The sequence below is a fragment of the Dipteris shenzhenensis genome, chromosome 29 (genome assembly GCF_047967505.1).
Source record: "Dipteris shenzhenensis isolate YYH24624 ecotype China chromosome 29, Dip_SZ_1.0, whole genome shotgun sequence".
In the NCBI taxonomy this organism is placed as follows: Eukaryota; Viridiplantae; Streptophyta; class Polypodiopsida; order Gleicheniales; family Dipteridaceae; genus Dipteris; species Dipteris shenzhenensis.
Window position 1 is genome coordinate 19,301,691 of NC_141624.1, and position 27,817 is coordinate 19,329,507.

The 27,817-nt window shown below is 43.9% G+C and overlaps 1 protein-coding gene across 2 annotated transcripts; it reads right to left on the reverse strand.

The window, feature by feature from the left end:
- Window positions 1-1,423: 1,423 nt before the first annotated feature.
- Window positions 1,424-27,620, reverse strand: LOC147882539 (DNA-binding enhancer protein-like protein). Of its 2 annotated transcripts, XM_087400829.1 has the most exons (6): window positions 27,411-27,620; window positions 27,266-27,321; window positions 7,884-8,032; window positions 2,401-2,456; window positions 2,144-2,210; window positions 1,424-2,044 (listed from the first exon to the last, which is right to left on the reverse strand). In XM_087400829.1, the coding sequence occupies exons 3-6, from the start codon at window positions 8,013-8,015 to the stop codon at window positions 1,964-1,966; spliced, it is 336 nt and encodes a 111-aa protein (XP_087256955.1). In that variant the 5' UTR covers window positions 8,016-8,032; window positions 27,266-27,321; window positions 27,411-27,620; the 3' UTR covers window positions 1,424-1,963. The 2 variants fall into 2 exon arrangements, with proteins under 2 accessions (XP_087256955.1, XP_087256954.1); XM_087400828.1 differs by lacking the exon at window positions 27,266-27,321 and having other exon boundaries at window positions 1,426-2,044; window positions 27,411-27,614.
- Between the last annotated feature and the right edge of the window lie 197 nt (window positions 27,621-27,817).

Consider the following 27,817-nt stretch of genomic DNA (forward strand, 5'->3'; position numbering starts at 1 on the left):
TTTAGTTTGCAAGCTGAAGAAGAGACTTTATGATCTTAAGCAAGCGCCTAGAGAATGGTATCAAAAGTTTAATACTTTCATTCGATCCCAAGATTTTAGGAGTAAAATTGATCACTGCCTCTACACTAAAAGAACTAAGGATAATAGCCTAATACTCCTGGCACTACATGTGAATGATATGCTATTGGCTAGCAAGAATACTTATGAGCTAGATACATTAAAGACCAAGTTACATGAGACCTTTGATATGAAAGATTTTGAACTTGCAGATCATGTTCTTGATATGCGCATCACGCATGATTGGAGTAAGAAACGCCTTTGCCTTTCATAGAAGGAGTATGTTACAAAAGCATTGCATTGTTTCAATATGAAGGGGGAGAAAGTAGTGAGTACTCCATTACCTTCATATGTGAAACTGAGTCATACAGATAGTCCCAAATCAAATGAGGAGAGGATCATCATGACCAAGGTTCCTTATGCATCAGCAGTTGGAAGTCTTATGTGTGCTATCATAGCTACTAGATCAGACATTGCATTTGCAATGGGAGTTGTTAGCCGATATATGACTAATCCAAGAAAGAGACATTGGGAGACAGTTAAGTACATCGTGAGATACATGAAGCGTACCAAGGAGATGTACATCTACTTTAGTAGAGGAGACATGCGTATACTTGGATACACAAATTCAAACTATGCAAAGCATGTAGATAGTAGGAGATCCACTTCTGGTTATGTGTTCACCTTTGCAAGTGGTGCAGTGTCCTGGATGTCTCGCGCACATAAGTGCGTTGCTTTGTCTACCACAAAGACTGAGTATGTTACAGCCACAGAGGGTTGCAAGGAAGCTATATGACTTGATAGGCTAGTAGGAGATTTGGAGATTCATACAAGTGTACCGACATTGCATAGTGCTTCCATGAGTGCTATTCAGCTAACACGAAATCCAATCTTTCATGCAAAGACCAAACACATTGAGGTCAGATACCATTTCATCAGAGAGGTACTTGAGGACAAGCGCATAGAGCTTAGTGCTTACTAAGCTTTGAAATTACAACCAAACAACAAAGATTTTGATAGCAAAAAGGCAAGAACAAAGCAAAAAACTAGAATAGGAAATGCAGAAAGAGAGAGAGAGAGAGAGAGAATTGAATCTCCGTCACAACCCAACATAACCAAAAAAAAAAAAAAAAGTAAAGAAGAAGAAAATAAAAAAGAAACAAACTGCTGCTGCTATCACAAGGGAGCAAAGATGAACAAATACATTTAAGACAAAAGAAAACAATTATTATCATTACTTTATTGATTGTGGGAAATAGAAAGGGCACGTTGAGAGGAAGAGTGAGGTAGCACAAGTCCATGTGAAAACAGTTCGGATTCTAAACATGACAAGCTTTTTGCATGTTTATAAATGTATGGCCCAACAATGAACAACTTTGATGAGAAAATGAAGGCCAGGTGGCTTATATTTTTTGAAACCCCTTTCACATCTCTAAATTTTTCAAGTTGATATAATGATCAACTCTTCACAGTCTCCAATCTCAGCTTTTCCTTTTTCTATTAGCCAAGATTCTGTCCCATGAAGTACCAATACTTTTGTTTCAGCTTCTACAGAGATTGTATTCTCAAACTGCATTGTTCTGCAAATGTCTAAAAATGATGTATTCCTCAGACTAGGGTACCACACGCATTGCTCCAAGCGCTTGGATTTTTAAAAGGGCAAAAATTGGAAAACTACGCTAAATGCAATTCTTTATTAAGCTCCTTATAGTTTTAACTGGCACATGCAGAATTATTGTTCCCATATTCTTTTCCCTTAATGGGCTTCTGACTTGAAGTTTCCTTTTTATAGTCCTCAATGTCATAGCTGAAGCCAGCAAACTTCTGCATTATGGTTTTTCAAAGTCATCACCTCTTTGTGAAGATTCTGTAAGTATTCCTGCAGCCAAAATTTAGCTTGATACTTCTACTGCAATAAGAACTGTATAGCAGCCACAGCATTACCCTTGTGCTCTCGTAATGTGCGCTCTGCCACCTTTTTGTCAAGCTGGAAGTAAAACAATTTTCTCAAAAGTCCTGAAGCAAAGGATTACATTCTAAAGCATTGATAAAAGCAGCAGCTATGTAGCGAGAACCAAGGACATACCTCAAGTTCATTGGCAATGACTTCCACATCTGCGGGATTGATCTTAACAGATGCTAGTTCCTTCTCTCTATGTAAAAAAAAGGTGGGAAATGTTAACATGGAGCAGCATATACAGTGAATCATTCAGAAAATGCCCTTCCAAATATGTATAAAAGAAGCTGACAGAGGGATACCTCCCTCATTTATCAATTTTATTCAAATAGCCTTCAACTTCCAGCTCTAAAATGGCAAACTAAACAACAAATTAAACAATTCACCTCAACCGTTGTGCATTTCTGTCCGCAACCGCATCTGCTGCAATAGATGCCATTGCCTACAAGAGTACAACAGAACAACTTTTATCATTCTGCTTAAAATGCATGATAAATTGATGCAAACCATTACTGCAAACTGGTCCATTAGTAAAAGCAAGCCATCATTCAGCTTGGCAGCTCGTAGGTGGACTGTCATTATAGGTTTAGTTAACGCTTAAGCTACCGATACATTTCATTGATTAAAAAGAGGTCCACAACACTAACTATCGCTGACCTTCTAAACCTCATAACCTTCACTAAAGAACCTACTTTCATCCCAAATTTCAACTAAAAGTAGACCTCCAAGAGCCCCAATTAAAGTGCACACATGAGTGACTAAGACATAATCCTAAACAATTAAGAAATATCGCAGAGTCATTATAGAGACCACATCCATGAACTCACTAGCTATATGATCCCGCTCTGCATGTCTCTCTGTCTAAGTCACCAAGGGATCACCTACAACTTCCACTAAGGTTTTCAAACACATACTCGTAGCCATAGAAGTCATGTGGATGTGCGAAGTGTCTCAGTTTTGTACAGCATGTTGATCCATGCCATATGGTCAGGTAGATGATAATCCGATAACAAACTGAAAACAGTCTTTAAAAATATAAGACGCTCATAATTCTAGTGTGTGGACCACATGTGCTAGTTTCCAATCATCCATCACATACAATGACTATAATAAAACATAGCAAAGACTATGTTAAGAGCACGTTGATTCATATGATGATCGACCAGTCTATGAAGTGTTATTGAAAAATAACTCGCAAGAAATAAACCAGTAGCAATAGCACCAAAGTATCCTTCTTATGATGCAGAAAATAGATACAAAACCACAGAATTGTTAGAAATCAATGCTCCACTCTCGTGTAACTACGCGGGAACCAGCTAACTCTACTTGTAAGCCCCCCATATGAGGAGAAAGCATTTGAGTAGCTCGATTATCCGGTAGGTCCTAGTTTGACCAGATGGGAGCCATGTGTGGCCTGATGGCTGGACGGCTTCAGATAGAGTTGGCACACCGCCAACTTAGGCTACATGCAAGTGCGGGAAGGCATCCCTTGACTGACCACACTGAGGGTAGACGGAGCATTTCTCGGGGCAGCTCACTCTCGGGTTGCGGGGCCCGTTTGGAGCCTCAGATGATCCTGGATGGCTCTGGGCCGAACAGTGACCGTAGGTTAGTTGCTCTGTTTTGCGCACCGGTTCTATCGTATGGTCGGTGGCCTATTTCGAGACCGACCCCCAGTCGACCGTTTTGGGCAGACTGGGTCGATCACCCAATTGAGCCTAACCGACTACGACTGGTGGCTATATAAGAGCAAGATAACATGCTATGGTTGATGCATTGCCTCCTCTTGAAACACCTCCTCCACATGCCTGTGAAGGGTTTCTTGGTAAAATGCACAAATTTCCTTTCAAGAAGGATGGATCAGTAAAAGCTGTTCGAAAATTACAGCTTATACATAGTGATGTCTGTGGTCTCATGAGGACTCCATCATGGGTGGTCATCTTTACTTTGTCACTTTTATAGATGACTACTCCAACTACACTTGGGTTTATGGGCTGAAACGCAAATCAGAAGTGTTTATGATTTTCAAACACTTTGACTTTGCAGCCATGGTTGAGAATGAATCAAGACTCAAGATACAGACATTATGCACAGATAGAGGAGGGGAGTATTTGTCTGCAAATTTTGATGCATTTTTTAAAGACAAGGGCATTGCACATCAGCTTATAGTGAGGCTAACCCCTCAGCAAAATAGCAAAGCGGAGAGAAAAAATCGTACTCTTATGGAGATGGATAGATGCATGCTAAAAAGCAAAAGATTGCCTCACAAATTTTGGCTTGAAGGTCTCATGTGTGCCAATTATGTTTTGAATCGGGCTCCCACAAAAGCATTGAAGACCAAGACTCCCTATGAAGTTTGGCAAGGGAGAAAGCCTTCTGTGGATCATTTTCGTGTTTTTGGATGCCTTGCATATGCTCATGTGCCCGTTCAGTTTCGGCATAAGTTGTCTGATAAGGCAATCAAATGCATTTTTGTTGGGTACAGTGCAGAAAGCAAGGGCTACCGTCTCTACAATCCTGTCACGCAAGATTATTGTGAGTAGAGATGTTATATTTTCAGAAAATTCAGCTCACACTCCAGCTGAATTTGATTTGCCTACTTCTTCCGATGATGTCTTTGAGGGATTACTACCCATTGCCTTGGGTTCCCTTGCTGATATATCTGATGCAAATCACAATTTACAGATACCCCCACATGCTCCGATTCAGCCACAGGATGTCTTACCACCTCCACAAGCAATGGAAGAGGTTGTTCAGCAAGAAATTGCAGATATACATGCAGCAAAAACAGTTCCAAATTGGCTGTTACAAACTCTCAGGGAGAGTAAAATTGATGCTCCATTACCTGGCAGAACTCGTAGTGCAGTAAGGCATGGGGGGGAAGCTCTTTCAGTTGATGAATCAGCTTATGCAGGTACTCTTCTTAATGAGGAGGAGCCTGAGACATTTGAAGAAGCACACGATAATGTGCATTGGATGAATGCCATGCACGATGAATTGCAGTCCATTCAAAAAAATCAGACATGGGAAGTTGTCGATTTGCCACCAGGTAAACATGCCATAGGTACACGGTGGGTTTTCAAAGTCAAAAGAAAGCCACATGGGTCCATTGATCGGTACAAGGCAAGGCTGGTTGCAAAAGGATATGCTCAGAAAAAGGGCATAGACTATGAGGAGACTTTTGCTCCTACATCCAGAATGACAACCATCCGGTCAGTTATAGCCATGGCTGCAAATTTTGAATGAAATGTTCATCAGTTGGACATTAAAACAACTTTCCTTAATGGAGACTTGTTGGAAGAGGTTTATGTCAAACAACCTCCGGGCTTTGAAATCTCAGGAAATGCACTTCAGGTATGCAAGCTGAATAAAGCTTTGTACGGGCTGAAACAAGCCGACGTGCATGGTATGCCAAAATTCATGCCTTTCTGACCAGCAAGGGGCTACACAATAGTCCAACTGAGAGCACCCTCTACATCAAGAAGGATGGGGGGGGTATTTTAGTCATCATTCTTTACGTAGATGACTTACTGCTCACAGGGTCAAATGAGGATAATATTGCAGATTTTAAAGCTGAATTGCAGACCACTTTTGACATGTCAGATTTGGGGCTGCTACACTTTTATTTGGGGATCCAGTTCACTCAAGAGAAAAGTGGCATCGTTATGTCTCAATCCCGGATGTATTTTTTTTCTCCAAATCTATAAAAATTCATACAATTGGAAATTGCTTGCTATTGCTCTCTAAGCTATTATCTGCAAGTTAGTCAACAGTGCCAAATCTCATAATTTATCTAAAGTACCTCTAGCAAGAATGTGCAGAAACTCTTGGACAGATTCAACATGCAGGATTGTAAGCCCATAGCTACTCCCATGGAGCCGGGGCTGAAGCTTACAATGCATGATGCAGGTGAATCAATTGATGTCACACTCTACAGTCAAGCTGTTGGATGCCTCATTTATCTCTGCAATACAAGACCTGATATTCAGTTTGCAGTTTCTCAGATGAGCAGATATATGCACAGCCCAAAGACTATGCATTGGCAGGCTGTAAAACGCATCTTCCGTTACTTGCAAGGTACAAAGTCTTTTGGCTTGATGTTTCCCAAGGGGGGGTGACTTGCAGATGCATGCCTACAGTGACTTAGATTGGGCTGGAGACTATGACACTAGGCAGTCCACAAGTGGCAATTGTTTCTTTTTGGGCAAAGCTTGTATTTCTTGGTTAAGCAAGAAACAGTCTACAGTGGCTACCTCCTCATGTGAAGCTGAGTACAGGGCAGCTTTCATAGCGACAGTTGAATGTGTTTGGCTGTGTCGTTTATTTGATGATCTTCATCTTTCATTGGAGGGTCCTTCTCCAATTCTCACTAATAGTCAGAGTGCTATTGCAGTGGCAACGAATCTTGTGTTTCATGCTCGCACGAAGCACATTGAGGTTCACTATCACTACGTCAGAGAGAAGTTGCATGCAAGAGAGATCAGTATGATCTATGTGTCAACATATGACAATGTTGCAGACATTTTCACCAAAGCACTTCCACGTGAAAAGTTTTAGGCATTTCGCAGTGCCCTGAACTTATCTCCTTTTGTGTGATTGATCATTTCCTTTTACATGACATTGGCACTGCACGGGGGTGTTAGAATTATTGTTATAATTCAGCAGTGACCAATGTAATGTAATAAGTAGGTTAGGGGCACTTTTCCCTCATTTTAGAGGTTTTTCCCCCTAACCACAGTTAGTTCACTAACTACGGTTAGTGAAGGATAAGGTTTTGTCACTTAGACAAAACCTATCCCACTCTTCAGTTGTACTACACTCTTCTATTGCAACTATTGCTTTCAGCTCTCACTCTCCTTTTCACAATATCATGGTATCTATAACCATCTACCTATATAGTCTATTAGTCATAGATTAGTTACATTAACTCTTCATATCACCTACAAATCATTGTCTTCTATAAACCTTTCTAATATCCACTTGTACAAAGTCAGATTTTTTTGTTTCTAAAGTTCTATATATACTTTGTAAGACTAGAATAAGTCCAATCATACGAATTTAGATTTTTATTTTTTTTTACAATGAAAATAAAAGAGAAGAAAAATAAGCTAACAAACTTTTTTGGAAAACATAAGGTAGACATACTTAGCAAGCAGAGCTAAGCTTATGTTGTGATCAGTGCCCAAGCATAAGCAGCTATACTGGGTTTCTAAAGACCCGCAGCATCAAGTTGGCTCCTGCAAGCTCAGACATACACGTGTGCAGCTCAGCATTCCAGAGCACACTGGTATTGTGAGAGCTCATCCGCAGTAATCTGCAATGACCAGCAACACAACTATTGGTTTCCTGTGTATAGCCTTGTGTTATCTCTAACTCGTTATTTGCAACTGTTCTTCTACAGTCCCTCCTGTTGTTCTAGCACAGGTAGATGATATCAACTGTGTCCTACATGGAAAAAGGCCATGCTAGCCTGGGATATACACTTGAACTGTGTGATCTCAGCTATGCTTGCCCTCACTAGATTTATTTGTGTATTTCTGGTGTGCTGTGATCTCTAATATTCTCTTTACTTGATGATTTGCAGCTTTGGTTCTCCTGCAGTCTGTCTTGTTTTAGGGAGCCATAATGCTGTCCTGAGTGAGACAGGCCGTAATGAGCCAGGGGGTTTCTACATAAGTATATTTCGCATAGGTTTTCGTCAAAAAGTTACCACTCTAGACCAAATCCCTGACTTCAAAGAGCCCCAACTCTAAATCTCTTTTGCCACACACTACATATCAGAAAATTTCTGGATTTCTGGCTTTTATGTTTCTTATTTCCTTTCTTTTCCCAGTGTAGATAGCCCTCCCAAAAATTCTCTATGACATACCTGTTGAACTCGATTGGAATCTAGTTGCCGATCTTCCACATGGTCAGTAAGAGAGTCTAAAGCTTTACTCTGCTGCTGCAAATCCTTGGAATCTGCAGGTCTGCTTCCAGCCTCGACTACCTCATCTGCCATGGCACTGACCTGGCACACTGACAATAAAATTTCCATCAAGATACACATCATTCAACTCTTGTAACTCAACATTACTACCTCTCTGAATATTTCCTGCTAGCTGTTGCCTGCATTAATTCTTATCAGTCAACCCCAGGAAAAAAATTACCACCACAATTCCGATTCTCTCTAACCTCTCTTGCATCCCCAGCAACGTTCTAGCCAAATTATTTTCACAATTGACTAGAAAAAGGTCATTTACTCATTATTGATGGAAACAGGCAAGCTTTTAACACAACAAAACTGACAAATCATTGCCGGAGTTTCTTGTGAACATGCATTGTGAGTAACATAGGACTAGCTATACAGTAGCTGTGGCATTAACCATGCCTGGACTGTCCACGCTGTAAGCCCAATATCAGAAGTAAAAGCCAGTGCTAAGGGTGAGTTAGAAAGTTCAGAAGCTGTGGCTAACCATAGCAGCAAAGATTATAGTTAGTTAGGGCCAAAGACGAATTGAAAAACACACATCTAAGCATGTGTCTCTAGACTAGACACCATGTAGAAGACCAATGACCTTGCATCAAGCACCAGTGACCAATTGCACACAATCATATAATGTGAAAGATATGCATACCATACCCACAAGCACACAGGTAAAGAAGAACTCTTCAGATCTGAAAGACAGACACAGTAGTACAGCCAAAACTCAGTCATTGATAGGGAACATGAAGTACAAAAACATGCCCACCAGTATGCCACAACTTGCTGTCCGGTACAGCCAAAATCAGTACTACTTTGTACATTGCTTGCTACACCTACTGACACAGAGCTTCACTCAGACCAGCCGTGTGCCCTTCAGACTTTAGTAGCTGCTCATTGGAGCCCTTGCTGCTCACTGTCCTATGCATGCCCAGATGCTCTCAAACAGTGTATTGTGGAATGCCTTGGACCTGCATTGCCTGATAGCCTACGGCCCTATAGAATGACCTGCCACATGCCCGTACAAGGGGGCCTTTTATAGGACACAAGGCCCTCCCCTAGCAACCTATGCGGACCCAGATCTGGCCAGCCAGATCTAGCAGACCAGCCCCTCAGTTAACCCTGCTTTCCACAGACTCTCGACCACAGGCTGTCTGTTTGCCCTATTAAGGGCCTGCTGGTGCCTATTTCTAGACCTAGTTCCAGCCAATCCACCCACTGCAGGGTTTCTGCCAGCCTGCATATCTGCACTAAATCAGGGCCACTGCCAGCCCTAGTTGCTGGTCTGGCTAGCCCACGTGGCTGCCCTAAAATAACCCTAAAGAGGATTATAGTCTGCTGCCCACAAAACCAATCATATGTCTCAATGTGGCATCTACAAAATATGCCCACATGACACCTGTTCCACACCATTCCTATGGAGGGTCAAGCCCCTTTGTCCTCATAAGGGGCCTCACAGATGGGGCATTGACCCTACTATTCCAACAGCATGCTCAAGGACATAACCAACTGCGTAGACAAGGTCATCCCAGTTAAAGATCACTTGACACTAGCAGCCTGCAGTGTCATGTGCACGGATTGGTATCTGACGTGTACTAGGTACACAGGACTAGCTCAGGTTAGCCTGGGGAGGCTTAGAGCTAGGCAGGCTTGATTCTCGGGTTGAGTGGCAAGGGTACGAACTATTTATAGGTCTTCGCTATTTTTGGCGCTCGGGGCCCGAGTCTATAAAAGGGGCCCAGGGGGTTCAGTTCTCAGTGTGCAGTTGGGAGCAAGATTCGTTCCCAGGTGCTAGGTCTGTTCCTGGATTGAGTCGCGGACGCGCGCCTACATCTTAGCGTAGCCCAAGGCCCAGTGGCAGATCCAGGGCTTCACAGCGCCACCTGGTGGTATGGGACACCAGGCTGGTTTGGATCTGATTGGGAGTTCGTGCCAGTAGCTCAGCTCGTGGCTCGGAGGGGACATCTCCTGATTCGGGATCACATCCCATAGATGTCATGGTTGGGTGGTGAGCAGCCTGCTCAGTTCTCACGTGGTGTGTGTGTTTGTTTTGCAGATCACGGGTTTCAGGAGTGCTGGGATGTGTCAGTTGGTATCAGAGCCAACTCCTGAGGTAGGAACTTCTGATGCGAGAATTTTTTACGAATTCTTTCTCCAGGTATGCCCTAAAATTCGAAATTTGTTGCTGCGATTTCTGCTGGGTTCCTGGGTTTGCAGGGGTGGTCAGGATGTAGGGAAAAGGTAGAAGAAAGGAGGGAGAGTTTCGAAATTCCTGAAGGGGGCTGAGAGAGAAGGCTGTAGGAAGTAGTAGTGAGAGCAGAGAAGAAGGAAAGAGAGGCGAAGGACCTGACAAGGGCTGCGGGGGAGGCGGAGTTTGGGACGCCAAGGCTGTACGGAAATTCGGCCAGGGCAGGGAGAGGCGAGATGCGCAAGAACAGGGTGCGGCCAGCCTGCGTTGAGGGTTGCTTTTTTCGAAAAAAGCACCCCCTCCAAAGCTGGGAGGGTCGGCCTTTTTTGGAAGCAGGGCTTCCTAATTAGGCTGCCCTGCTCCCTATATAGATGGGGCAGGGTACCAGCCCAGCCATAGCCTTGCAAACCGCCTAGCTGCACCATCGAGTTGCGTGCCAGCCCTGCGCCAGCCATCCGTACAGTGCCTGCGTCAGCCTGCCGTACACCTGCGCCAGCCCTGCGTCAGCCAGCCGTACCTGCATCGCCAGCCATCCGTACAGTGACTGCGCCAGTCGCCGTACAGCCACGTCAGCTGCTGTACGGCCTCCGTCAACTACTGTACGGCCTGCGACAGCAGCCGTACGGCTTAAGTCAGCCACCGTACGGACTGTGTCAGCAGCCGTACAGCCACGTCAGCAATCCGTACGCTGCATCCGACAGCGGGTTCAGCCAGATTTCGGGATTCGTGTGCTTCCGGTTCGCCAGTTTCCAGCATCTCCTTCCGTCAACATCTCTTGGGACGGTTTTCCTCTGCTCCATTCTCCTTTTTCGCTTCGGTTCAGTCAGTTATTTCTCTCAGTTTATATTCAAATCAGATTTCAGTTATGTCTGATTCAGCAAATCCCGAGTTCACCATGGGAGAGCAGGATTTGGATTACACTCCTGTGGGAGAGGAGGATCAGGGTCTTTATGATGACCTGATTACGAAAAAGGCCTTCAGTGAATTCACCACTGCTCTGGATGGAAAATTCGAGCAGGTTAATGCAAATCAAACGGGGTTGACACAGCAACTCCAAGGGATTCAGGCGACTCTCACTCTTCTGGCTAGCACTGTGCAGGCACTCACGCATGTGGATGCCATGGCCTCAGTGCTAGGCCCGAATATAACTCCGGACCCTTTTCCAGGAGATCAAAAGTCTCGAACGGAGGTAGTTGACACTTGGTTACACAAGTGGCAGGTACACTTTCAGTTCCACCCATACCCAGATGAGAAGAAGATCCAACTTGCAGCGGGTTTCATGTCAGGTAAAGCGTTGCTATGGTGAAAGGAGCTCCAGCCTAAGCCCGATACATGGACAGATTTTGAAGGGGTCTTCAAGAAGGAGTTCCTGAAGAAGGAGGATGATTATGATATCGTTGGCAAGCTTAAAGCCCTCGATATGTCAAAGTTAAACTTGACCTTTGAAGTTTATCTTCAAAGATTTCGGGATCTGCAAACCAGGGCCACTAAGATGGATCCAGTGACCTTGTTAGGTTTCTTCGTGGATGGTTTGCAAGATTCATACAAGTTGCAGATAAAGAACAACAAATGCACAACGTTGCAGGAGGCCATGAATTATGCGCGCATATATGATAATACCATGGCCGGTGCCAAAGCAACTACAGTTTCCGACACGAGTGGAAAGAACAAACGCAAGTTCTTTCAGCATACGACTGGTACTGGGGAGATGAAGTCTACGGACAACGCCTCCAAGAAAAACTTGACTCAGGCTAAGAATGGTAAAGCCCGTTTCCTTCGTACTTTGAGGCTCAAGAAAGAAGGACGTTGCTTCTATTGCGAGGAGCGGGGCCACACCAAGAATGAGTGTCCAAAGCGCAAGAACCAAAAGTTAGTGCTTGGACCGAAGCTCCAGGCGGGTCCACGTACCACAGCCAAGGGAGCGAACCAAGTCTCAATGACAGGTATTTCTGTAAATGTCATTACCTGCCCACTTTCTTGTAATTGTACTTTCAATACTTCGTTGTTTGGTTCCCATGATCTTTTCCGAGTTTATGGAGAAGTTATGGACCAGCAGGTTCACATTCTCTTTGACCCGGGCAGCTCTCACAACTTTATTAATTACAAATTTGTGCAGAAGATGGGGCTGTCCACAGTACCTAGCGACCACACCTATGAGGTGCAGCTTCCAGCTGGGAAGCAGTTTTGGGATCGCAAGGTTGAAGCGCTTCCTATCCGGATTCAAGCCTACACACAGGGGCTCTTACATGTTATGTTATGCATCTGGAGCATGTAGACTTGTTGATCGGAATAGAGTGGTTTAAAACCCACAATATTCAGATTGGATGGACGGAGCATACACTTTCTTTTGTACATAAGGACACCCGATTTTGTATTCAGTGTGATAAAATTCCCTCTTCTCAGGGGCCTATTGTATCTGCGATGCAGCTTCGGAATATATTAAACAATTCTCATTATGATGTCTATCAGTGTGTTTTGATTCCGCTTTCTTCATTTGTTGTTTCTGTAATTAACAAGAATGATTTAAGTGTGTTTGAACACCGTGAATTGAGAATGTTGTTAGATAGTTTTAAGGATGTATTCCCTGCTCAACTGCCGGAAGGTTTACCTCCAGAACGGGCAGTAGATCATCGCATAGACTTAGTCCCAGGGGCTCAACCTATCAGTGTACCACCTTATAGGATGAGCCAGGTCGAGGAGGATGAGTTAGCTTTACAGCTTCAGGATTACCTGAATATGGGCTATATACGCCCAAGTAAATCACCTTGGGGTGCACCTGTCCTCCTAAGAAAGAAGAAAGATTCTTCCTGGAGAATGTGTATAGATTATAAACGATTAAATAAAGTGACAATTAAGAATCGATACCCTCTACCTCGTTCCGATGATTTGATAGACCGTTTGGCCGGAGCGAAGTACTTCACTAAGATTGATTTGCGTACGGGTTATCACCAAATCCGTATCTATGCTAAACACATAGATAGGACCGCATTCCGAACTAGGTATGGTCATTACGAGTTTCTTGTATTACCTTTTGGTTTGACCAATGCTCCTGCTACTTTTCAGCAAATGATGAACGATTTGTTCAGGGATTTTCTGGGCAAATTTGTTGTAGTGTTCTTAGATGACATCTTGGTATATAGTCGAACGCTTGAGGATCACATAGGACACCTCCGGGTTGTCTTAGTTATTCTAAGACAGCATAAGCTCTATGCCAAGATGAGTAAATGTGACTTCTTTATGAAGGAGATCATTTACTTAGGACACAAGATTTCTTCTGAAGGTATTAGCATTGATCTGGATCGTATCCAGAAGGTTTTAGAATGGTCTATTCCTCAGACTGTGAAACAACTTCGTTCTTTCCTAGGATTTACGGTATTTCTTCGGAAGTCTGTGCATGATTATTCACATATCACGGCACCCTTGACAAACATATTGAAAGGTCGTGGACGCAAGTCTACGCAGCCAATCTCTTGGAATGATGCAATGAACAAGGCTTTTGAAACCTTGAAGTTTTCTATCAAGGAAGCACCCGTTCTTGCCCTACTCGGCCTTATGTTTTAGAGGCCGATGCGAGTAATTATGCGATTGGGGCAGCACTATTCCAAGAAGGCAGACCTGTAGCTTTCGAGAGTAAGAAGCTAGACGACACTCAATATCGTTGGCCCACACTCGAAAAGGAACTTTATGCTGTAGTGTATGCTCTTAAGGTTTGGAGACACTACTTGTATGGTTCAAAGTTCCTTGTATTGACTGATCATCAGTCAATTAAGTATGTGTGTGATGGATCAGAATTGAGGGGAAGGAAAGCTAGATGGGCAGAATTAATGCAAGATTTTGATTTCGAAAAGTTATCGTAAGGGTTCATTGAATAGTGTGGCAGATGCCTTAAGTCGAGTTAAGTTTGTAAATGCTCTGTCATTTACGGAAATATCCTCAGACCTATTTCAATCCTTGAGAGGGCTATACGCAACTGATAGTCATTTCAGTTCTTATTGGCAGAGAGTCCAGGATGGGAGCTCCATGGTTGACCAGGACTCAGGGATTGTGCCACCTATGGTACAGGCGGCGGGAGGTCAGTGGATGATTAGGAACGGCTTGCTGTTCCGGAATGAAAAGATTTGTGTGCCAGATGTTTTGGACCTTAAATCCAAGATTCTCTGGGAGTGTCATGATGCTCCTAGTGCTGGACATCCGGGTATACATAGGACTCTGTCTCTTGTGAAGCATACCTTTTATTGGCCTAAGATGCGTGCATTTATTGAGAACTATGTAGTAGGTTGCTGGGTTTGTCAGGTTACTAAGGCAGAACGCCTTAGAAGCGCGGGCTTATTACAGCCATTACAGATTCCAGGTAATAAATGGGAAAGTATTTCCATGGATTTTATTACTGGTTTGCCTCGAACGCGCAAGGGTCATGACTCCATTTGGATCATAGTCGACCGTTTGACAAAAATGGCTAGGTTCTTACCTACTAGAACAACTATTTCAGCTGTTCAGCTGGCTCACGAGTTTGTGGACCACTTGTTTAAGCTGTATGGTTTGTCATCTGACATAGTCAGTGACAGGGACTCAAAGTTTACAAGTAACTTTTGGACACTTGTTTTTAAGAAGTTAGAAACTACTCTAAGTATGAGTTCCTCGGATCATGCACAATCTAATGGCAGTACAGAGAAGGTTAACCAGTTGGTTGAAGACATGCTTCGGGCATATGTATCTAAGAGACAGTCTTCATGGGAAGATTATCTACCTATGATAGAATTTGCTTACAACAGTGCAAAGCATTCTAGTACTGGTTACAGTCCTTTTATGCTTATGTACGGGTTTCAACCTAAGTCACCAGTTATGGTTGGGTTAAAAGGGATTCAAAATGATGCTGCTAAGAACTTCTTGCTAGATATGCAGGAAATGTTGCAGTTTGCCAAGGAATCAATTAGAAGTGCCCAAGATCGGGACAGATTTTATGCTGATAGACATCGTTCACCTCGAGAGTTCTCTGAAGGAACGATGGTATATTTGCGAATTCCTAAGGAATCCAAGAGTCTAAGTACTGGTTTGGTTCCGAAATTATCTCCCAGATACTGTGGCCCATTCAAGGTCATTAAAAGAATTGGACCAGTTGCATATCGACTAGAATTGCCTCCTGATGTTAAAGTACATCCAGTCTTTCATGTCAGTAGACTGAAAGAAGTCTTGGGTGCAGATGATCAACTTGTTTCTCCTCACGAGATAATAGAAGTTACGGATTTGACTTTTATTCCTCACGAACCTGAGTGTATTCTTGAATTTCGTGACAGACAGATTCGTAATCGATCTATCACGGAATACAAGATCAAGTGGAAGGATCGTGTTGAGGAGGATGCAACATGGGAGAGCAAAACCTCCAAAGAACATTTTCGGGTTTTTTAGCGAACTCAGGAGTGAGTTCTTAGAGGAGGGGGAGTATGTCATGTGCACGGATTGGTATCTGACGTGTACTAGGTACACAGGACTAGCTCAGGTTAGCCTGGGGAGGCTTAGAGCTAGGCAGGCTTGATTCTCGGGTTGAGTGGCAAGGGTACGAACTATTTATAGGTCTTTGCTATTTTTGGCGCTCGGGGCCCGAGTCTATAAAAGGGGCCCAGGGGGTTCAGTTCTCAGTGTGCAGTTGGGAGCAAGATTCGTTCCCAGGTGCTAGGTCTGTTCCTGGATTGAGTCGCGGACACGCGCCTGCATCTTAGCGTAGCCCAAGGCCCAGTGGCAGATCCAGGGCTTCACAGCGCCACCTGGTGGTATGGGACACCAGGCTGGTTTGGATCTGATTGGGAGTTCGTGCTAGTAGCTCAGCTCGTGGCTCGGAGGGGACATCTCCTGATTCGGGATCACATCCCGTAGATGTCATGGTTAAGTGGTGAGCAGCCTGCTCAGTTCTCACGTGGTGTGTGTGTTTGTTTTGCAGATCAGGGGTTTCAGGAGTGCTGGGATGTGTCATGCAGACCTAGTGAAGAAGAGCTACCCAGCCTGATTAAAGGCTGATCCAGGCGCTGTGAACTTACTAGCATAAGGCACCCAGCAGTTACTCCATAGCAAACCCAGTGCAGCAACCCTGGATCCAGAACAGAAAAGCAGATTCATCATTTCACCTTAGTAATTTCCAGCAGCCTTTACAGGAGAAGCAGCCCTCCATTCCTGGGCATGCTTCCCTCAGTTCTAGAAGACATGCTTCCCTCAGTTCTAGAAGAGGCTTCAGCAACCAGTTATAATTAAATTCAGACCATAACCAGTTATGCTTCAATACCACTTGGTCCTCAAAATTCTTAATGTCCTGTACTTTCTTTCATTGATCTGTGCTTCTCATCTCATACTACTCAGAAGTGTGTTCAAACATGCGAATGGTGGAGCTGGACCACCTCTCTTGCTCTGTTGAGCTCCTCCCTCTCTTGTATCAGCCTGCTAGCCAACCCCACCCCCTCCCCCCTTGCCATCCCTATTACAATTCACAGATATGAGGGCTGTCCTTTTCCATTCCTTCCAGCCACGGATTCTAGTCTACCATGAAAACATCAGCCTCTTTGCTCGCGAGGTTTCCATCTGAAAACCTCCTTTTTAGAGCTCCTCAAGAATCGTCCCTCATAAGGAATACCCTCTTGAATGGTCAAAACTTATGGAGCAAACAATCTTTGGATCTAGCTCTGAAATGTTAGGGGTGCATTCTTCAAATCGAAACACATTTTATTCGATCACCATTGCAACATCATATACCTCTGTTATACTTTTCCAACTATAGTGATCCAATTTCATTTATATGGAGCAAATGAGAAGCTAATTCACTTTTTGCGGGGGCGGGGGGGGGGGGGGGGTCTTGGTACCTCTGTATTTTCTTTTCTCGGCCGGACAGTGTTTGATGAAGTGTCCACCCATGCCACACAAAAAGCAGAGTTGGGAATGTTCCTGTTGAATCATTTCCGCTCCATCAACATCTAGGACTCGAATGGCGTTAGGTGGGTCTGTCACTAGATCCACCAAGACAAAAGCTTGATTATACATACATACATACATACATATACATATATGTGTGTGTGTGTGTGTGTGTGTGTACACACACACACACACATATATATATATATTCCATTAGGGACATTCCTCACGTGCCATGTGTCTTTAGTGTTACATTCACCATTTTACCTTTAGTCTCCTTTAGAGACTTTTATATGGAACCCATAATTTATGCCTAGGCGTAGAGGTTAACTCTAGTCCATAACTCTTTTACACATTATGACGCATCAACATCAAATGATTATATCTATTAAAACAATAGACATTGTCAAGCCCTCCTGGTTTCCCACTCCCCTCAACCAAACCATAGGCTTCCACGATCTACATTCCCTTCCCATTAAGGACGGTTTACATCCTCAAAAACAAAAATGAGGAAACCTTCTCTAGAAATTGCTTACCCTTTTCCATGTTGAATTCTCTACACTCCTATCCTTCCACTTAACAAGACATTCTTCAATGTCTTGTTCTTTTTTCTTGTCTAAAATTCTTCCTGGTTCATATGGTAAAGACTCAGGTTTCAATGAGTTCAACTAGGATATTCATTTCCAATGAGATCATCATCATCTCCTAATTTTCTTTTCAGCCTACTTATATGAAAAACTAGATGTACTCTACATCCTTCAGGTAAGGCTAATTTTAAAGCAAGTTTCCCACTTCTCTTATATTAATAATGATCCTTAATACCTAGGAGACAACTTTGGACTTTACCCGTCTTTAGGATTTCTTAAGGGGTTTGCACAACTTCTTGCTCTACTTGAGCCCTTTTAATGATGTCCTCCGCTAACTTAAGCATTTCATTCATATCTTCAAGAAAGACTTTGGCTGCTTGAATCTTCTCTTTTTCGAGTCCCACCACAATTGGGACTCTAGGTTGAAATCAATACATCATCATGATTGGACGTACACCTATTGTTGCATGTTTAGCACTATTATATGCAAATTCTAATATGGGTAAATATTGTTCCCAATTCGTTCGCCTTTTACTTACATATGCTCGATGTATATCCTCAATGACTTGATTGAACCTTTCAATTACAATCACTTTGTGGATGGTCCGCAATGCTCATAATCAAAGTAGTTTCCAACCTCCTATACACTCCACAAACAGCTTTGCTACTTCAGGAGTTTTAACTTTTTCACTAGTTTACAAAAATTAAGCCGATCTGCCAGAACACGCACAAAGTCATGCCACCTCTGTGTCCTAAGTAATCTAACAGTAAAATCCAAAGAGATACTTTTCCATTTCTCCAGAGGATGTAGCAAACATTACCTTATGACGTTCAGCTTTATTGACCTGGCATTTTTAGCATTTTAACACATAATCTTGGGCGTCCTTATCTATTCTAGACCAAAAGAATTATCTTTTCAAAAGTGCATATGTCTTCTGAATCCGTAATTGTCTTGCATTCGTGACTATCATGACACTCAAAAAGAATTTGGTGCCTAATTAGCCGGTACACATACTCTACCTTTGTAGAGCAGGTAGCCATCTTCATTACTAGATTTTATCCACTAGAGTCCTTTATCACCAACCTGTGGTTTGTCACTATTACCATGTGACTCCTAAATGAAAGCTCTCCAACTTGTTGGATCCCTCCTCATAGTTTTTCATATTTCAAAAAACTGAGGATCAAACTCACATTTTTCCTTTTAGAGACTATAGGAAATCATTTTGGAATTGAGTAAAACTCCATTACCCATACATTAAACCAATATGTCAATTGAATATCAAATTCTTGCATTAATACAGCCCACCTAGCTTTTCTTTCTTTAAGCTCTGACTGGTTGCAAATCCATTTGAAACTTTATTGATTAAAAAAAATCTCAAATTTAGCACCATATAAATAGTGCCTTCATTTCTTTAAAGCATTCGCATATATACATTTCCTTCTCATATGCCAACTAATTCTATTGAGCATGGTCTAGCTTCTTCCTAGCAAAAGCTACTGGCCGACACTTTTGTAAAAGCACCGCCCCAACAACAAATTCACTAGCATTTGTTTCAACCGTGAACGGTTGATTGGGATCCACTACATGTAAGATAGGAGTTGCAGTCATACTACTTTTGACTTTTTTTAAATTTATATTTGAGGTTCATTGCATAAGAAGGTACTTCCCTTCGCCTTAAGCTGATCCGTCATCAAAACAGCTATCTTTAACACATAGTTTGATGAATCTCCTTTCAAGTCTAGACAAACCTAAAAATATCTCTATTTTGGAAATGGAGGAAAGACTCAATACTCACACCCTCTGCGGAATAGGATCAGCTCCATCTCTCAAACTCAATGATGCAGCTCACTGATAAAGACCTCACTCAAACAGTATAGAATAGACAGCGTATACAAGACAGAAATAGAAAGAGACTCATTTGTATTCCACAGTGGACAAAACAAGCTCAGAAATGAGCGCAAAACAACCAGCAAAGAGCTGGGCAAACTGAGAACTCTCTGTAGGCTAATCTTGCTGAACTCCTGCTCCGCGCTGCCTCCTGTAGGCTTCAGTGGCTGATGCAAAACTGAGGGGAGAGGGGGGCTTTATATAGGGGCTGGCTGCCCCCTTGAAATGGCTGACCAGCACATCGGTTCTCCTTCACTGGGCCGACCAACCCATGGTTGGCTGGGCCAACCAGCCTAGGGGGTAGGCCTATAAATAGGGCCTCACCTGGCCTATTTTCTTGTTTCTGCTGCTGCACATCCGACAGCCCAATCTGCTGCGCATCTGACAGTACCTACAGCCCCCCCAAAATACCATCCCCCTCACAGTCCAATGCCCCCATGTCGAACTCATAGGGGAGCTCACAAGTGGGGACATTGACTTCTAACACCCCCTCTCAATGACACAACTGTGGGCCTTGAAGGACGTGTAATGCTCCCGTGGAAGCGCCTTCGTAAATACATCCGAGAGGTCGGTGGTCGGACAATACATAAGCTCGATGATGTCGTCGATGATGAGCTCTTGAACAAAGCAGTAATGGACCTCAATGTGCTTTGTCCGTGCATGGAACACAGAGTTCTTCACGACAGCAATGCAACTCTGGTTGTCACACATGACCACCGTTGCCGCCTCCTAAAGCACGTCCATATCCTCCAAAATCCATTTGAACCACAATGTCTCATGTGCACGCAGCTCTATACTCCGCCTCTATAGATGAAAGGGCAACTGAGGGTTGTTCCTTGCTAAGCCATGAGATGCCCCCTAATACAACACAAAACAATAGCCCATGGTCGATCGCCTGGTATCCGCATCACCTGCCCAATCAGAATCACAGAAACCACCCACTGTGGTATATGTGATGCCATAGGCGTATGTACCCTCAGCACCCGAGAACCTGGCCCTCCAATGATTTTCCCTAGGTTGGGCAGAATACTGACAGAGCAGCCCTATAGCATAGGAGATATCTGGCCTAGGCTGCCCACATCCTCCGATACTTGCTAGCATCCACCAGCTGAGATGAATCATGTATACTCAGTTTCAGCCCAACCTCCATGGGAGTCACTGCCGCCTTGTTGTCCTCCATCTGCAACCGCTTGAGTAACTCCTTACAATATTTCTCTTGCAAGACAAATATGCTGCCCTTACTCTGCTTGACCTCAATCCCAAGAAAATAATGGAGAGATCCTAGATCTGTCATTTCAAACTCCTCCATCAGAAGCTTTTTGACAATAGAGATATTTTTCCTGTAGGCTCCTGTAGGTATCAAATCATCCACGTACAGGATCAATGCCAGCCTCTTCCACCCCTCGGAAAAAGAGAGAAAGATTGGCCTCTGTTGATGGCCCTTGATGCAAGCACAAAACAATAGCCTGTGGTCGATCGCCTGGTATCCGCATCACCTACCGAATCACAGAAACCACCCAACTCCACCTCCGTGGTATATGTGATGCCATAGGTGCATGTATACCCTTCAACTACCTCAGCACCCGTAAACCTGCCCTCCAATGATTTCCCCTAGGTCAGCGGGCAGAAAACTAACAGAGCAGCCCTATAGCATAGGAGATATCTGGCCTACTGTTGGTTAGGTAGAGCACGCTTCCCACATCCTCCAATACTTGCTAGCATCCACCAGCGGAGATGAATCATGTATTCTCAGTTTCAGCCCAACCTCCATGGGGGTCACTGCCACCTTGCTGTCCTCCATCTGGAACCGTATGAGTAACTCCAGACAATATTTCTCTTGCAAGATGAATATGCTGCCCTTTGCTTGACCTCAATCCCAAGAAAATAATGGAGAGATCCTAGATCTGTCATTTCAAACTCCTCCATCAAAAGCTTTTTGACGAGAGAGATCTTTTTCCTGCGGTCTCCAAGAGGTATCAAATCATCAACGTACAGGATCAATACCAATCTCTTCCCCCCTCTGAAAAGAGATAAAGATTGGCATCTGAAGGACTTCAAGCCAACCCAATCTTGGAGAAGAATCATCGATCTGCTTGTACCAGTCTCGGGGCCTGTTTCAGCCAGTTCAATGCCTTGTTTAATCTGCAACCTTGGAAGCAGAACCTGGAACCTGAAAGCCCGATGGCTGCTTGAACTTGAGCTTATCCAAGATACTATCAGACTTGAACTTGAGTTTATACACCCACTTGGTACCAATTAACTTCCACTTGTAGGGTTTGTCCACCAAGTCCCAGAAGTCATTCTTCAATATAGCACCCGTCTCTGCCTTCATGGCAGCCTGCCACTCTATAATATCATTTTCTTCCTCAAAGGATAGAGGCTCATCGAACTGAGCCACCACGACGAAGTTTGCAGAGGGATTAGACATATTGTGCTAAGACCTCCAAAACTAAAACTCGTCTCGAGATGCCTATAACCGAAGAGTCTTGCAAGGTTCTCAAATTCCACGTTGGTAGCTCTTTTTTAAAGGAAGTTGTCTTCGGAGGTAGCTTTGGTGCGTCCAGCTCTGCCTCTATCCTTGGACTCTTCAGTCTTCTCCACTTCTTTAATGGTTAACTTGGGTGGGAGTACAATGGGAACTTCCTAGATTTCCTCTTCTAGCCTGGGCTCCGTCTCCTCAAAGATCACGTCCCTACTGATGAGTATCTCTCACTTCACTGGATCGAAGAGGCGGTATGCCTTGGATTCTTCACTATATCCAACAAAGATACACCTCCTCCTCTTGGAATCGAACTTTGTCCTTTCGTCCTTGTACACATGTACGAAAGCATTAGAGCCGAAAATCCTAAAATGAGAAATGGTCAATTTCTTAGCATATTACGCTTCATAGGGAGTCATGTCTTCAACGGCCTTGGTCTTGGTACTGTTGAGGATGTGAACGTCAATGTTCACGACTTCACCGCAATAATCTTTCGAGAAGTTCTTCCCTCTCAACATGAGCAAACCTATCTCCGTGACTGTTGAGTGCTTCCGTTCCCCCCTCTCCCCTGATCAGTGCGAAAAGCTTTGACATCCTTCCCTACCTCCTTTTCTACCTAGGCCTTCCATTCTTTAGACTTCTCGAAAGCTTGAGATTTCTTGGCCAAGCAGTAAACCCAAGTCATACAACTAAAATCATCAATGAATAGGAGAGAATAACGTGAACCTCCGAATGACTTCATTGACATGGGCCTACATATGTCTGAATGAACCCACTCCAACGATCTCTTGGCCCTTGATGTGGCCTCCTATGGGAATCTCTCCCGGTGTTGCTTGCCGCTCTGCAGACTCTGCAATCGATGAAAGTCCATCCACCATGTGTGACTTCTGCATCTCTGTCAGAGTGCCATAGTTGACATGTCTGCATCTCTCATGCCACAACTTCAAGCGTCCATGATCCCTATGTATTATTAAGGCATCAAGCCGGTATAACCCATCCTCCGCGACTCCTTGAGCCACCGCTTGTCCAATCTCCTTGGATCTGACAGTGACATGCTGATCTTCGAACAGTAACGACATCTTGTGCTTGTCCATCTGATTCACTAAGAGCAAATTTTTGCAAGAACCAGCAAAGGGCTGGGACAACCAGCGAAGGGCTCGGCAAACTGAGAACTCTCTATAGGCTAATATTACCGAGCTCCTACTCCCCGCTGCTTCCTTTCGGCTTCAGTGGCTGATGCAAAACTGAGGGGAGAGGAGGGCTTTATAGAGGGGCTCACTGCCCCCTTGAAATGGCCGACCAGCAGGTTGGTTCTCACTGACTGGGCCAACCAGCCGGTTGGCTGGCCAACCAGCCTACGGTAGGGCTATAAATAGGGCCTTGAAAGAACCCCTAAGCTAGAAATTCACAACCATGGGTTATCCTGACCTCAGCCTAGTTATGTCCATGCGTGAACATAACATTCTCCCCCCCTTAAATAGATAAGGGCTAAGACATAAATTCTGGGAATTGGCGTTGAAGAGAGTCAACACTTTCCAAGTGCTATCCTCATCTGATCGACCTTTCCACCTAACCTTGAGCTCTGGAACAATCATGCTCCTAAGCTGTCGTTCCCTAAAATCCAGAAGGCGTTCTGGTTCATGGGGTACGTACGTGGATAGATCTTCTAATCTTACGAGTTCATCCTCAAAGACAGGGGGATGTACCCGAACTCCGTCAAGTAATTGCAATTTGTAAGCCACATCATTGATCTTTTCAAGAATCAAAAAGCCAGAATAGTGATGAGATCCCTTGTACACAGGGCCAGTGTACATCCCCTCATAATCTTTTGGGATTCTCCAGTAAACCTGCTGACCTTCTGAGAAAACTCGAGGTGTCCACTTCTGATTAGCATAAAACTGTGCTCTATCTTGAGCACTTCTTATGCTTTCCTTGGGTAATTGCAACATATCTTGCTGCTGTTGCAACTTGCAACCAATCAGCAGCAGAGCCCACCTTGACATTCTGTAAGCCAACTACCCAGGGGCTCTAAGCTGATATCCAGACATCAACATGAATGGACTGTTTCGGGTTGCTGAATGCTTAGCATTATTGTAAGCAAATTCTAGCCAAGGAAGGAAGTCTTCCCAATTAGACTGCCTTAGGAAAACATAAGCTCGCAGCATGTCTTCCAAAGTCTAATAAACCCGCTCAGTCTGTCCATTAGATTTTGCATGATCAGCCGAACTCATGCTGAGCTGAGTGTTCAACTTCTTGAATACAGCCTGCCAGAATGCCCAGTAAACTTGGCATCTCTGTCACTGACTATTTGAGCCAGTAAGCCATAAAGACTAAACAGCTTCTCAAGAAACAAGTGAGCAAGCTGGGTGGCTGTGATAGTCTCTCTTGTAGATATGAATCGAGCCACTTTGGTAAGTCGGTCAACGATGACCCAAATTGCATCATGCCCACAAGAGGTTCGTGGTAAACCTACCAATCCTATGAACCCAAAGAATTGGACCAAGGATCAGGAGGATGGATTTCCTGAGGAGCTTGCGGACTGAGAGGATCGAGACTCAAAGGCACACTCAGTATTGCTACGCACCACCACATCGGAGGTTTCTCCAGTAGTGCAAACCCTCGACAGTGCCTATGACGTCTGGTCCAAACTAGAGGATCTTTATGCGAGGGACAGCGATGAGAATTGTCACTCTTCAGGGTCAGCTTTACAATCTGGAGTTCCCCAGTGATAGTACAATGCAGCCCAGGTCCTCCACAACCATCTTTTGTCTATGGGAGCTGCTTTGACATCCCTTTAGTTAGCAGCATTGATTCTCACCAAGCTTCCACCAGCATATGATATGGTCTCCCAAGCATTACGAAGTCAGGTCACGTTGAACTAGTTGGATTTTGATGACCTATGCTCCCTATTGCTGGAGAAGGATTCAGTTTTATTGTCCCAGGGCAAATTGGGGTCACTCGAGGTCCGTTACATCTCACACAAGGCCAAGAAGAACAGAAGCAAGTGCTACAAGTGTGGCAAAAGAGGGCATTTGGCGAGGGACTGCAAGACCGAGGTTACGTCTCTATGATACCTATCTTGAAGGGGAGGGCACACCCACATAGAAGCCCTCACTCACTAATTGTACACATGAGATGCTAAACTCTAACACCCTCTCTACAGCTCATGGTGTACAAATAATCCGAAGAAACAAGCTAATGAAGACTCCACCATGGACTCCAGCACTGTGGGAGTGTCCGAGGAGATAGCTCCAGATATCCTGGGTCCTCGAAGAAGTACCAACTTGAACCATGAAAGAGTCGTCCTCAAGTGTAAGAGTAAAATCAATTGTGGAACACACCACGCCCAATGTCCTTAGGGTGGACTCATCAATTATAGGAACCCTATATGATGAACTCGAACTCATTGTTCCAAAATCTTTGAACTCATCTGATCCATAGCTCCACACTCTTACCAAATTTCAACTGATTAGGGCCACAAGCAACCCTCTCTCTCTTGCACACACGCCTTCTCTGACGATGACCCGTGGGTAAAGACACCTTAATGTCCGAAAACTGATACTATCTTGTGCTATACAATTACTATTGCCTCACTCTGTGCTGATTATCTATCCTGCTGTATGTACAGTTACTATTGCCTCACTCTATGTTGATGCTCTCTCTTTGTCTGTTGCAGGCTTCTGCACTTTCATACTCTAACACATGCGACACAAAGAGACTCTATTGCATCAGATCAGACGCAAGAGGTGACTGTGCCACAGGAGAAACCGTACGCAACGACGTGTCACAGACTATTAAGCTTTCGAGTCAGTCCCATGACATAGTGAAGAGAGCCAACATGAGGACAATATGGATTAGGGGGAAGAGACAATACCAAGAGGGGGACCAAGGATACAGAGACCACACACGATGCAAAGGTTGACCAAAACATGCACCATGAAGGTCCAACCCATCCCAGCTCTACTCAGAGGGACCATCCGAGCCAAGGAGGCACTCTTGATATGGCCCACCGGATACAAAGATTATGGAGACTACGCCCCCTACTACAACAAGAGACGACTCGACAGAAATAGACACAAGGCATTTCCGTAGCTCACAAGAGAGCCACCATGGCATTTAGCTATGTATTCTGTGTACTATTTTTTCAGCATCGCACTCAACAAGGGCCTTAGTGAGCCCTTTGCTTCAGCCCACAGTGGCTTATATGAGTTACCCTTTGATTGTACTTTGTCTCAGAGGCCCATGAGACCATCCGAAGACGATAATACGTCTCTCTCTCTCTCTCTCTCTCTCTCTCTCTCTCTCTGCATTCTCAATATGGCCGTGTCTTGGATTTCAAATCAAACACACCCACGATACCATTTGTTAGGGCATAACACAAACCATAGACAACATCAAGCAATCAAGCAATCAATTGAAGATGTTACAAACAGCCGCACGTATGACTAATCTTGGAAACAATACAGTCCTGATAGAATAAATCAATGAAACCGAAGATTTAGCAAGTGCAATCATTAGTCCGCATGCCCATTTGCCCAGCCGAAAGTACGCGTTAAACTTCACACATAAGAGAGGACCTAAACGTCTGCATTCTCTAGTGAACTCTATCTGTCTACATTGGTCTGGTTTGACATAAAAAGGTTCATAAATGGTGCCTATTGTCTTCAATACATTCACCAAAATGCGATTGTACCGTGCAACCTACAATAGACAAACTACCCACCCTGCTCTGTTGAAGGTGCTATCATGGATGAAGTGTTTAAGAAAAAAGGATCAATTCTCTTTCAGCGTGACTTTTTCATGATCTGCCGCAGAGCAAAGGAGTAGGATCCCTCCCCCTCAGGCTCCCCCCAAGCTCGCTTCAATATTCTCCAGGTATGTGTCGTTTCATCTCTGCGTTGTCAAAGCCCTTTCCAACTGCTTTCCAACGTCCCGGCATTGCGTACTGCTGAAGAGATTTAGTAAATTCGGCTTGTCGCAACCCATAGTGTCAGTCTTCAGACTCTCAGATGATTCAACCTGTAATGTTCGAAATCGTGTATCGCCCCGTGCACTATGCATAGCGCTGAATTTGAACATGCTTATTATTCATTAGCTAACAGGTTCACTCTTCTTACATCGCAGAGCGCTGTTCAGACTACGAACAGAAAGCAAATAAAAATTTACAGGAATCGAAATGTAATTCTTTCAAAAGATATACTATAAAGAAAAACGAGCTTCCTTCAAACGACCGGCCAGGGCAGGAATTCCAACCCAAAGGGAAGTTCGGAATGTTAGAAGTCCTAGAAACAAGGAAGCTGAAGCGCAGGCTGTCACCCACAAGAGGAAACGTTACAGAAACAAAGAGGGAGAGGGCAGGAGACAACGAAATACTCAGAGAGAGAAAAAGAGGAAGTACCTGGGCAAAGACGTAGTTTATGGCAGACAGGAAGGAAAGCTGGGAGACTGGGAAGAAGACCACCCCTCTTTGGATCAATTGAATCGATTGGGAACTTAATCGATTGAAAGGAGAGAGCGTTTAGTCCAATTCTCAATCTTTTCTTGCTACTTTTTATAGCAATTGCAACATTTTTAGCTCACTTATCATTTGTTGTGCTTCAATGTAATAAAGCATTTTATTGAATCATATTTCTTTCCACCAACGTTGGTTACTCTCTTTATCATTTGTAATCATGTTTTGGCCCTCATGCATACTGAATTAAGTGTTAGTACTTTCCATTGGAATGGCCTCTTTTTCTTTGTTTCGGATAAAAGGCATAAAATTTCCACTTACAAAATACTGTTACAAGACATAAAAAGCAAATA

Coding starts and splice junctions, on each gene's coding strand:
- LOC147882539 (XM_087400829.1), bottom strand. CDS start 8,015: ATGGCAGATGAGGTAGTCGAGGCTGGAAGCAGACCTGCAGATTCCAAG. Junction 2,457..7,883: donor ATTCCAATCGAGTTCAACAG/GTATGTCATAGA, acceptor GTACTCTTGTAG/GCAATGGCATCTATTGCAGC. Junction 2,045..2,143: donor TCATTGCCAATGAACTTGAG/GTATGTCCTTGG, acceptor TTTTACTTCCAG/CTTGACAAAAAGGTGGCAGA.